Genomic DNA, 12,298 nt, shown 5'->3' on the forward strand with positions numbered 1-12,298 from the left:
TCCTAGCAAAGCAAACTTTATTGTGGGTCTGAGAGGTCGGGGTTCTTCCCTCCAGGTCCTGCTGCAACCGAGAGTTGGGGTGAGGAGCTCTTGTGTCGCCCCCAACACGTCCATCACATTCAGACTCAGCACGGTTGTCTCACGGGCCCTCCCTCGGTCACTGTGGCCAGGCCAGTCCTGGCTCCTCATTTCTTAAATCCTGGCTTTTTAGGTCTGGGTGTGGTTTTGGCCTGTGAGAGAAGGCGTTGCTCCAGTGTTCCACCCTCTCCCCATCCTGGCACCTTCCCAGAGAACATCCCTCCTCCCCCAGGAGGACCAGCCCCTTCTTATCAGCACTCACCTTTCCCACAGGGCTCCTGTCTTTAGGATGGTATCTGGAACGGGGGTGGGGTTGGGCAAGGAGTGGGGATGTGGGAAAGAGAGAGCTCAGTCTGATGCCAGTAGCCCCGGGCCCTCCTACTAGTGCCCAGGCTGCAGAGCTGGGCCCTGGGCACTTCCAGGAAGCAGGGGGCTGTGACCTGCAGAGGTTTGCCTCTCCACCTGTCACCCGCCAGGGACCACTCTGACTCTCTCTTATTTTTAAAATTTTTAAATTAAAATTATTTATTTATCTATTGGCCCACCACGCGGCATGCAGGATCTTAGTTCGCCGACCAGGGATTGAACATGTGGCCCCTGCAGTGGAAGCCCAGAGTCTTAACCACTGGACCGCCAGGGAAGCCCCTGACTCTCTTTTTAAACAAGATGTTTTTTCTTCTTAAGCTTCTATCTGCTTGCCTTTATTTGTGTATAAGACACAAATGTTTCTTATCATAAAAGTAACGTTAACCACATTGCGCAAAATATAGCAAATAGAGAATAAATTGCCTATACTTTTCTTTACCTCCTACTAATATTAACATTTTGTTTCCTTTCAGAACTTTTTTGTTTGTGAAATAAAATGAAAATAATTTGGGACTTCCCTGGTGGTCCAGTGGTTAAGAATCCACCTCCCAATGCAGGGGACGTGATTCCTGGTCGGGGAACTAAGATCCCACATGCCGTGGGCTAATTAAGCCCGTGCGCGGCAACTACTGAGCACACGGGCCACACCTAGAGAGCCTGCGCACCTCAACGAAGATCCCAACCAAGATCCCGCGTGCCTCAACTAAGACCCAATGCAGCCAAAAAGTAAATAACTAAATATTAAAATGAAAATAATTTAATATCCTGCTCTTTGAATTCTAGAAACACTTTCCAGTTTGCTATATTCTTCATGGGCATTATATCACATGCCACTGAGAAGACGTGACATCGTTTAAGCAACTGGTATATTGATGGACATTTACAATGCTTCCATTTTATACTATTATTTGAATAATGCAGTGATATAAGTTTCTTAGTGCATATATTTCCCTCATATCTTGGATGGGATTCTTTGGAAGGAACTGCCATAAGTGGGAAGAAGTCAGAAGATAAGAACTGTTAAATGCTTTTCAAAAAGACTGTGCCAACCGACAGTGGCAGCACACCTGTGCACCTGTGTCTCCGTGTACCACACACCTGCACACACACGTGCATCATCCTCTTTCAAGCACGATGTACCTCAACTAAAAGATTTTGGCTCATTTAATAGATGGAAAGAGTTACCTCACTGCCACCTCCTCTTTTTCCACCTTTTTTTTCTGGAAACCAAACACAAGCATTATTGGGAGTTCTGGCAAGGCCCAGGGGCAGAGCAGACTCCCGCCGGGCACCTGGCAGGTGTTGCCCCGGGCCTCAGTGCACTCAACTGGGGATGCCTGGTCCAGGTTTCTGAGGAGCCTTTGCGGTGGGGGGGTGTCCCTCCCTCACCTTGGCAATGCTTGTGTGCTTCTGGGGCGCCAGCCTCTTGACTTGTTTGACAGGGGTCTCCTTCTCCAGGGACACATCTGTGTCTTCGTCGTCATCATCTTCTTCCTCTTCCTCCTCTTCTTCCTCCTCCTCTTCTTCCTCCTCCTCCCCCTCCTCTTCCTCCCAGGATTGGTCTGAAGTGTCAGCGATGGTGTGGGAGGAAGGCAGGGCCTCTGAGCCCGAGGGTCTCTGCCAGGCTCCCCTTCCCAGATCTACCTGCCCAAAGTGCGGCTGGCGGGGTGGGGAGGGCAGTGAGGGCTGAGGCCATGGCAGGAGGGCAGGGGAAGTGGTAAGCTGCAGCTCTGGCCAGGCCGGAGGGGGATGTACACTGGGAAGGAGAGTGTGAGGGGAAGGAGGGAGAGGGTGGGGACACAGCAGCGGAGGAACTCAGGCCTCATCCTGAGGCAGGTGGAACCCGCCCGGGGTTTGGAGCAGGAGAGAACCCTGATGGAAGAGGCACCACTGGACAGAGAAGAAGGCAGTTAAAGGTCTGTCAAAAGAGTCAAAAGCACAGCGAATTGCCAGGGTCCATGTTACTGCTACAGCTACACACTTCACAGCAGGTAAAGTTTTGAGTGTGCTCTGGTACCAGGCGTTATGTTAAGTGCTTTTTCTGAATATGCCATTTATTCCTCACAACTAGGAGGAATACACTTGAAGATGGAACCAAGTATAACCCCACCCCCGTGTTATGGCTGGAGGGCTGCAGCCCACAGAGGACGTGGCGGAGAGGTAAAGGAGAAGTGGGGCTAGGAGGCGTGCCCATGGCCTCCTGGTCCAGGCTGCTGGTGATTCTGTTGCCTTTGGGGATCTTCTCCAATAATTCAAGAATCCCTCGAGTGTTTGAGTACCTATTATGTCCTTGGCCCTGTGCTGAGCACTGTACCGGCAGACCTTTCTCGGGTCCAAGCTTGGACTTACCATAACATTCCTGGCCACAGAGGAACACGGGTCCAGAGCCAGCCCGGAGCTGGAACGTGACAGGAGGAGAAAGCTCCAATCCCGCCAGGACAACCTGCAGGGGTAGGGGGTAGAGGGTAGGGGCAGGAGTAGAGAGGACAGGCCACTCGGGCCTGGTACCTGGCTGGGGGTGGGGGATGGGGGCTGGCCTCAGGCAGAAATACTTGGTTTATTCCCTCCCCTCAACCACACATGCTTCAGGGCTTTCCTGGACCTCTCTGCACTCTCAGCCCCCTGGACCTTCCTGCTGAGGTGGACTCTGTTGGAGAAGAACATGGATCTGATAATCTCATTCCTGCCAAGATCACAACGGTCTTCCAAGCTGCGGTGCAGCCGTTAAATAGTCTGATAACTATGGACTGAACTGTGTCCCCTCAAATTCTTACATTGAAGCCCCTAACCTCCAATGTGCTGGTATCTGGGGATGGAGCCTTTGGGACCGTAACTAGGGTTAGTTGAGGTCATGAGGGTGGGCACCTTGTGATGGGATTAGTGCCCTTAGAAGACGAGACCAGACAGTTGGCTTTCTCTCTAGGCCATGTGAGGACACAAAAAGAAGGTAGCCATCTGCAAGCCAGGAAGAGGGCCCTTACCAAAACCCAACCGTGCTGGCACCCTGATCTCAGACTTCTAGCCTCCAGAACTGTGAGGAAGAAATGTCTGTTGTTTAAACCACTCACTGCATGGTATTTTGTTATGTCAGCCCAAGCTGACTAAGGCATTGATCAAATGAGAAAAGCAGATGCAAAGTTGTATTATAGTCTTCCTATCATCTTATAAGTAATGTGTGAATATTCATAGGAGTAAAGGTTAGAAATATATTACAGTGCTAACCATAATTTTCAGTGGACAGTACCACATTTATTTTCTTTACACTTTTCCAAACTTTGCAAATTTTCTAGAGTAACAATGATGATACTTAAACTTCTTGAGTTCTTACCATGTGCCAGGCCCCATGCCACACATTGTACCTGCTTTATCTCATCTAAATCTTCACAAGAAGCCCACAAAGGAGGTGTTGTTATTTTACAGAGGAGGAAACTGAGGCTTAGAGAGATTAACTTAGAGTTTCTGGTTCAGAGAGGAAGCAGATAAGTGAAAACTGATCACAAACACCTAGAAATGCTGGATAAAACGTAATTCAATGTTTTTACTGCTTGGTTGAATGGTAAGACAGAAAGAAGTGTCCCTGTGCATCAGAAAGAAGAGCAGCCTGTGCAGAGGCTGATGCCACAGCTGAAGGGAGGATGTCCTTGAAAACAGCAAGGACTTTGGGTTGTGACACTCATGTGGACAGGAGACAAACCCTTGGGGAGGGGACCTTCAAAGGGCTACATCTCAGTAAAAAGCCCCATGGTGAGGGTTGAGGAGAAGGGACTGAAGGACCCTAAGCCATCTAACTAGAAAGGCCCCACCATCAAAGGAGGGAAACAAGAACCTGGGGGTGGGATAACAGAGTCTCCTGTGAGAAGCTAACAGCTGTGGTTGTACCTCTCACTTAGAGCAAATCTGAATTTACTCGGTGGGCACTGCCAAGCCAAGAGATCTGTATAAAATCCCAGGCTTGCGATCTTCCTGTGGCAAATGGCAGATGCAAACACAAAACCAGTCTCTAGGGACACTCTGAATTCTTTTCACACAGAATTCTTTCACAAAACAGAACCAAACCAAACTGGAAGAGGTTTGAAACAGCCCTGCTAGAGTCTGGCAGCAGAACAAAACAAAATGTACAACCAGGAACCTGAGATAAGAGAATAACAACCTAAACCACATGAAATGTGTGATGAAGATCAAATAAATATAAGAGTAGGAATCAAAATAATAAGAACAAGATATTACAAAAAAGAAAAAGAGGGCTTCCCTGGTGGTGCAGTGGTTGAGAGTCCGCCTGCCGATGCAGGGGACACGGGTTCGTGCCCCGGTCCGGGAAGATCCCACATGCCGTGGAGCGGCTGGGCCCGTGAGCCATGGCCGCTGAGCCTGCGCGTCCAGAGCCTGTGCTCCGTAACGGGAGAGGCCACAACAGTGAGAGGCCCATGTACTGCAAAAAAAATAAATAAATAAAATAAAAATAAAAAGAACCAAAAGCAGCTTCTAGACATCAAAAACATTAGCATTGAAGTAAAGTGAACAAATGGTTAAAAAGCAGAGTGAAACAGCTGAAGGAAGAATCAGTAAATTGGAGAAGTGCTGGGAAGAAATTACCCAGTATGAAGCACAGAGAGAAATGAACAAAATATGAGAGAGAAGCTGGACGTGGAGGACAGGTGAGAAGGTCCAACATGCATCCAATCAGAGGTAGGGACTGGAGAGAATGGAGTCAGTGTTCCAAGTGATAACGACCAAGAGTTCTCCAGAAATGATCCAAGACAGATCCTCATATGCAGGAAACCTCATCCCTGAAAAGATAAATAAAAATAAATCCACACCTGAACATACTATGGTGAAATGACAGATGAGAACAAAGAGATGAGCTTAAAATCAACCAAAGAGGCCAGATTTCCAAAAAAGGAACAATAACCAGGCAGACTGAGATTTCAACAGCAACATCAGGAATCAGAAAGAGGTCAGGAATCAGACCTCTTACCTAGAAGTATATACACAGCCAAACTATCATGAAGGAATGAGGGTAAAAGAAAGGTATTTCTGAGCAAGCCCAAGTAAGTTTACTACTCCCAGGTCTACAAAAGGATGTTCAAAAAGATGGCAATTAAATTGAGAAGTAGGTGCAAGAAGCAGTGATGAGAAAAAAAATTGGTATAAATAAATAAATAAATAAATACCTAAGGAAACATTGCCGTAAAATAAAACAACACTAGTCATGACTAGTGTTGAGCTGGTTTAAAACACGTTGGAGCTAAAATGCTACATGATGACAATATGTATGTTAAAATGAAAGTAATTAGAATCCCCTGGTTTGGGAGGAAGAAAACATTAATTTTTGACTTTGATCATGCATGACTGTTAAAAAATTAAGGAGAACAAATAAAGATTAGAATGAGATTCTATAGCTTCTAAACCAGTAGAAGAGAAAAGGGGAAAAGAAACTTTAATCAATCTAATAAAAGACAGGAAAACTAGAAAAAAGAAACAAAAAAATTTAAAAGGCAAGGAAAATAGAAGCACAAACTACATGCTACAAGTAAATCCAAGTATATTAGCAAGTCACAATCAATATAAACAGACTATACTGGCTGGATAGATTAAAACAAGGTCTAGCTACATACTGCTTATAAGAAACCTTATAAGGACGAAGAAATGCTGGAGTAAAGAGATGGAAATATACATACCAGGTGCAGCAGAGGCTTCCAGTTGCTTATCCAATAGCCATTCTTTCCTTCCATAATAACAGCACCCTGATATTACTGAAATACTATATCCAGCCAAAAACTGCATTCTTCAGTTTCCTTTGCAGTTGTGACTATGTTACTAATTTCTGGATCAATGAGCTATAAGCAGAATTTGGAAGGTGGTACTTGTGGGAAGACTCCTTAAAAGGTGGACAGAGAACTGAGAGAAGTCCCTGTGGTCTTCCCTTGCTGCTTCTTTCCTATTACATTAATTGTAGAAGTGAGGGCTGGAGCTGCAGCAGCCTTCCTAGACTGTAAGGTGATTTTGAGGATGGTAGGTCTGCACTAAAGACAGGAGAAAGATACGAGAAGACTTGGTCTTTGGTGACCATGGAGTCATCTCATCAGCTCTGGACTGCCCATCTCTGGACTTCTACGCAATACAGAAATAAATCTTAAGCCCCTATAGTTGGGTCTCTGTTACGGCAGCCACACATGACTAAAATGAAAATGAAGCTAGTTGTACTTTCTGGTGAGTGATGTTGATAATGGGGGAGGCTATGTATGTGTAGGGGTAGGTGGTATATAGGAAATCTCTGTAACTTCCTCTCGATTTTATTGTAAACCTAAAACTGCTCTTAAAAAATAAAGTCCCTAAAAAATGAAGCTAGTAGTGTTTGTTACGATTAGGTTTGGTAATAAGTGACAGAAAACTCCATAACAGTGGCTTACACAGGTAGAAACTCACTTCTTTGTCACATAAACTAAGTCCATACATAAGCTATGAGTACACCACTCCTCAATCACCAGGGATCCAGGCTCTTTGTACCGTGTTGCTCTCATTCTCAATACACGGCTCCCACCTCACCCAGGATGGCTGCTCTTGTTCCAGTCATCACATCTACACTCCAGGAAGGGACAAAAAAGTGGTCACATGATCTCTCTTTAAGGACATTTTTCAGATGTTGTAGATCCCACTTCTGCTTACATTGCATTGGCCAGAACGTCATGGTTATGCCAAACTTAGAGGGAACATAGTTTTTATTCTCAGTAGCCTTGTGACCAGCTAAAAGTCATGAATCCATTACTAAAGAATAAAGGAATAATGGAGATTGAGGGACATCTGGGAAACAAATTAATATCAGATGATATAAGCTTTAATTCAATAAGTATTTTAGGGATAAAGAAGGTCACCACATAATGAAAAAATTTAGACAAGGAAGATATTTACAATTATACAAGGAAAGTAAAAATTCTACAAGAAAGCTAAACCTGTAAATTATATGCATCAACAACACAGTCTGAACATACATAAACTATAGCCACAGTAATCAAGACAGTGTGATATTAGAGGGATAGACACATAGATTGACAGAAGACCTAGAAATAGACACACACAAATACCTGCAACTGATTTTTGACAAAGGTTCAAACTCAATTAAATGGAGGAAGCTTTTTCAACAAATGGAGCTGGGGCAATTGGACGTCCATAGGCAAAGAAATGAACCTTCACCTAAACCTCATAGCTTATACAACAGTGAACTCAAAATGGATCATGGACTTAAGTGTAAAACATAAAACTATATGACTTTTGGACAAAAAACGTAGAAAACCTTCATGATCTCAGACTAGGCAATGTGTTTTTAGACTTAACATCAAAAGTCATAAAAGGAAGAATACAATAGACCTCATCAAAATTAAAAACGTTTGTTCCATAAAAGCTCATGTGAAGAGGATGAAAAGACAAGTTATAAACTGGGGAGAAAATATTCGCAAGCCATATATTTGACAAAGGACTAGTGTCTAGAATATATAAAAAATTAACAAAATTCAACAGTAACAAAACAATTAGAAAATGAGCAAAAGACATGAACACTTAACTGAACATACATATGGCAAAAACCGCATGAAAAGATGTTCAACATCATTAGCCATCAGGAAAATGCAAACTAAAAGCACAATGAGACATCACTACACACACATTAGAAAGGCTAAAATAAAAGAGATAGTGACAACATGAAATGTCGATGAGGATGCAAAGAAACTTGATCACTTATGCATTGCTGATAGAAATGCAAAATGGTACAGCCACTTTAGAAAACAGTCTGGCAGTTTAAGAAACTAAATGTGTAACCACCCTCATATGGCCCAGCAATTGCACTCCTGGACATTTAACCCAGGAGAAATGAAAACTTAGCTTACGCAAAAACCTATACACAAATGTTCATATCAGCTTTATTTGTAAGAGCCCCAGATGGGAATCAGACCAGTTTTTCCACAGATGAATTGTTGAACTGTGGTACAACTATACCACGGAATACCAGTCAGCAGTAAAATGAACGGATCTCCAGGGAATTATGCTGAGAAAAAAAAGCCAGTTCCCCCAAAGTTACATATGTCTGATTCTATTTCAAGGACCAAATTTTAGAAATGGAGGACAGATTGGTGGTTGCCAGGGGTTAGGGGGAGGTGAGGGAGCAGGAGGGAGGTGAGTGTGGTTATAAAAGGGCAACATGAGGGACGCCTGGGGTGTTGGAACTGTTCAGTATCTTGGCTGTGGTGGTGGATATAGGAACTTAGGTGACAAAATTGTATAAATAGATCGCTGCATTGTATCAATGTCAATATCCTGGTTTTGATATTATATTACAGTTTTGCAAAATGTTACCATTGGAGAAAACTGGGCAAAACATACAGGGATCTCTCAGTATTATTTCTTACAGCTGCATGTGAATCTACAATTATCTAAAACGATTTTCAATTAAAAAAATAAACATATATAAAGTAAACAAAATTATAAGAAGAACCCAAAGATCCACAATCATAACAGGAAATTTTAACACATTTCTTTTGCTAATTGATACATCAGGAGACAAAATATATATAGGTTTGAACACAATTAATACACCTGATTTAATGGACACACATAGAATCCTATAATACTACCATGTAATAAGCCACAAATTGAGTCTCAACAAATAACCAAAGAATTGATATGGTCTATATATATATATACACACATACACACACACACACACACACACCATATTTTCTGATGCAATTACACTAAGATAAAGGGTGATGACTCAACCCACCCATACCTTTGGGAATTAAAAAATTTGAAGTAAATATTCATCAAATAAGAAATCATAATGGAAATTAGAAAATATTTAAACTAAGATAAAGTGAAAATACCACAAATCACAAATTAAGGGATGCAGTTAAAAAAATCTTCAGAGGGAAATGTGTAGTATTCAAAATAAATAAATAGAACTTACTTGGAAAAAATAAGCTAGAACATGAATGGGCTAAATATCTAACTAAGGAAGTAAGAAAAAGGAACAAAGAAAGCAGAAAGTCAGATAACCAGAGAAATTAATAAAATAAAAAATAAGGAAACAATAGAAAACATCAACAAAATCAAGAGCTTTTTCTTTGAAAAAAAAGAAAAAGACTAATATCCAGTGATTGAAATGAAGGGAAAAAAGGAAAGATGATAAACACTATTGGGAATTTTAAAAAGAGGAATATAATAACAGATATAGTCATGATGAAAAATATTATTAGCAAATAGCATGAACAATATCTAGAAAAATAGTAATAATCATAATTGACTCAGGAGATGTTTGGTTCAGGCCAAGTAAGTAACAGGGACTGAATTTACTCTCCAGCTTGACACACCTAAAAAGCTATAATACAGGCATACCTCAAAGATATTGCAGGCTTAGCTCCAGACTACTGCAATAAAGCGATTATCACAATAAAGTGAGTCACATGAAATTTTTGGTTTCCTAGTGCATATAATTACACTATACTGTATTCTATTAAGTGTACAACAGCATTATGTCTAAAAAATGTACGTGCCTTAATTTAAAAATACTTTATTGCTAAAAATGCTATTCATCATCTGACAGTGCAGGGCTGCTACAAACCTTCATTTGTAAAAAACAAAAACAAATGAACAAAGAAACAAAACTCCCGCAATATCTGTGAAGTACCATAAAACCAGGTATGCCTGTGTAGGAAACAACAGCTCTCAAGACACTGGATACAAGTCAAGGAAGAACAGTGATCTCTGAGAGATGGGACAGAGATGAGATGAGCCTTATGGTTGCCCAAGCTTACTTCCTGGACAGTGCAGGGAGGGGGAACCCAGACAAAACCTAGTGGTCTCTCTGAGTTTAGGAAATAGAACTGGAGCCCAGAGAAGCCAAGGCACCTAGAGTTCATAAGAGAGGAAAAAGCTGCAAAGACAGCACTCCAGAGATCTGTAGAAGGCCCCCTTGAGTATGCAGTTAAGTAGTAATCGGAACATCCATGCAAGCAAACTACCTGAGGCTGGAGAAAGAATCATCATAAAGATGTCTGGAGCTCACAGAGTAGAAAATCTCATAATTTATGGGGCATCTACTGGAGTACTAAGAAGGGTCTTGCTACAGTAGTGGGGCAAAATTAGACTAAATTCAGCTTAAATCCCTAACAAAGCTTAAAAACAAGACACAAAAGGATCAAATGGTATTTAAGTAACTTCACTGCATCCCAGAACAAAATTCAAGAATACTTATAAAACTGTAAAAATATCCAGCATCCAAATAGTAAAATTCATGTCTAGCATCCACTCAAAAATTACCAGACAGGACTTCCCTGGTGGCACAGTGGTTAAGAATCTGCCTGCCAATGCAGGGGACGTGGGCTTGATCCCTGGTCTGGGAAGATCCCACAAGCCATGGAGCAACTAAGCCCGTGTGCCACAACTACTGAGCCTGCACTCTAGAGCCCACAACTACTGAGCCTGTGTGCCACAACTACTGAAGCCTGTGCGCCTAGAGCCCATGCTCCACAACAAGAGAAGCCACCGCAATGAGGAGCCCGCTCACCGCAACGAAGAGTAGCCCCTGCTTGCCGCAACTAGAGAAAGCCTGCACACAGCAATGAAGACCCAACACAGCCAAAAATAAATAAATAAATAAGTTTATTAAAAAATAATTACCAGACATACAAAGAACAAGGAAGCTACAACTCATAATGAAGAGGGGAAAAATTCAATAAAAACTGAAACAGAAATGACATAAATGAGAATTAGTAGAAAAGAACATTAAAACTATAGTCCATATGTTCATGAAAGATCGAAAATGAGACACGGAAGACTTGAAATTTGTAGAGGTGAAAACGACAATATCTAAGATGAAAACATACTGATGAGATTAAGAGCAAATTAGATATTGCAGAAGAAAAGAATAATGAAACTGAGTAAATAAAGACTATCCAAAATGAATACACAGACGACAAATACTTTAACAAAACGAAAAGAGCATAATGAACTGTGGGACAACTTTAAGGAGCCAAGTATACATGTAATTGGATTCCTCAATGGAGATGAGAGAGAAGGGGGAACAGAAAAAAATGACTGAAGGAATAATGGCCAAAAATTTCCAAATTTGACAAAAATGGTAAATCCACAGATCTAAGAAGTGCAGTGAACCCCAGTGCATTTTATAATCAAATTGCTCAAAACTAGTTACAAGGAGAAGATCTTAAGAGCAGCCAGAGGAAAAAAGACATCACATACAGGGGAATGAAGACAAGGATGTGAAAAGATTTCTCCAAATAATGCAAGCTAGAAGACAATGGAGAAATTTTTTCCAGTGTTGGAAGGAAAAAAAGTCAATCTAGAGTTCTTTACCCGGTGAAAATACCTTTCAAAACTGAAATGAAATAAGGACTTTCCAGGCATACAAAAGCTTAAAGAATTCATCATAAGCAGATCTGCATTACAAAAAATGTTTAAATCCTTCACACAGAAGGAATATGACACCAAATGGAAATTGAATCTACACAAAGGAGTGAAAAGTACCAGAAATGGTAAAAATAAAAATGGTTTATTCTAAGTTCTAATCTCTTTAAAATATAAACCGTTTAAAGAAAAAAATAACAACAATGTAGAGTAGGATTTATAGCATATGTAGAAACAAAAGTTATTACAACAATAGCACAAAGGATGGGAAGTGGTAAATGAAGTGTGCTGTAGTTAAGATTCTTATATTGTACATGAAATGGTATAATATTATTTCACTATAGACTGTTGTAAGTTAAAAATGCATACTGTAAACTCTAGAGCAATGATTAAGAAAAAAACCAAAGAGATGAGGTACACCTAAGAAGCCAATATTGAGGAT

At 41.4% G+C, this 12,298-nt stretch overlaps 1 protein-coding gene across 6 annotated transcripts in view; it reads right to left on the minus strand.

Moving 5' to 3' along the window:
* NPM2 (nucleophosmin/nucleoplasmin 2) overlaps window positions 1-12,298 on the minus strand; it is a 26,689-nt gene continuing 14,391 nt past the window's right edge. For 3 of the 6 annotated variants that reach the window (XM_033857721.2, XM_073805867.1, XM_073805868.1), the window contains 4 exons: window positions 2,794-2,887; window positions 1,834-2,006; window positions 1,630-1,664; window positions 1-374 (listed from right to left, as the gene is read on the minus strand). In XM_033857721.2, coding sequence (XP_033713612.1) covers window positions 158-374; window positions 1,630-1,664; window positions 1,834-2,006; window positions 2,794-2,887 — 519 coding nt within the window. In that variant the 3' untranslated portion in view covers window positions 1-157. The remainder of the gene's footprint in view (window positions 375-1,629; window positions 1,665-1,833; window positions 2,007-2,793; window positions 2,888-12,298) is intronic. The other 3 variants (XM_033857722.2, XM_019936320.3, XM_019936318.3) reach the window with 3 other exon arrangements.

This window comes from Tursiops truncatus, chromosome 6 (genome assembly GCF_011762595.2).
Source record: "Tursiops truncatus isolate mTurTru1 chromosome 6, mTurTru1.mat.Y, whole genome shotgun sequence".
NCBI classification, from domain to species: domain Eukaryota; kingdom Metazoa; phylum Chordata; class Mammalia; order Artiodactyla; family Delphinidae; genus Tursiops; species Tursiops truncatus.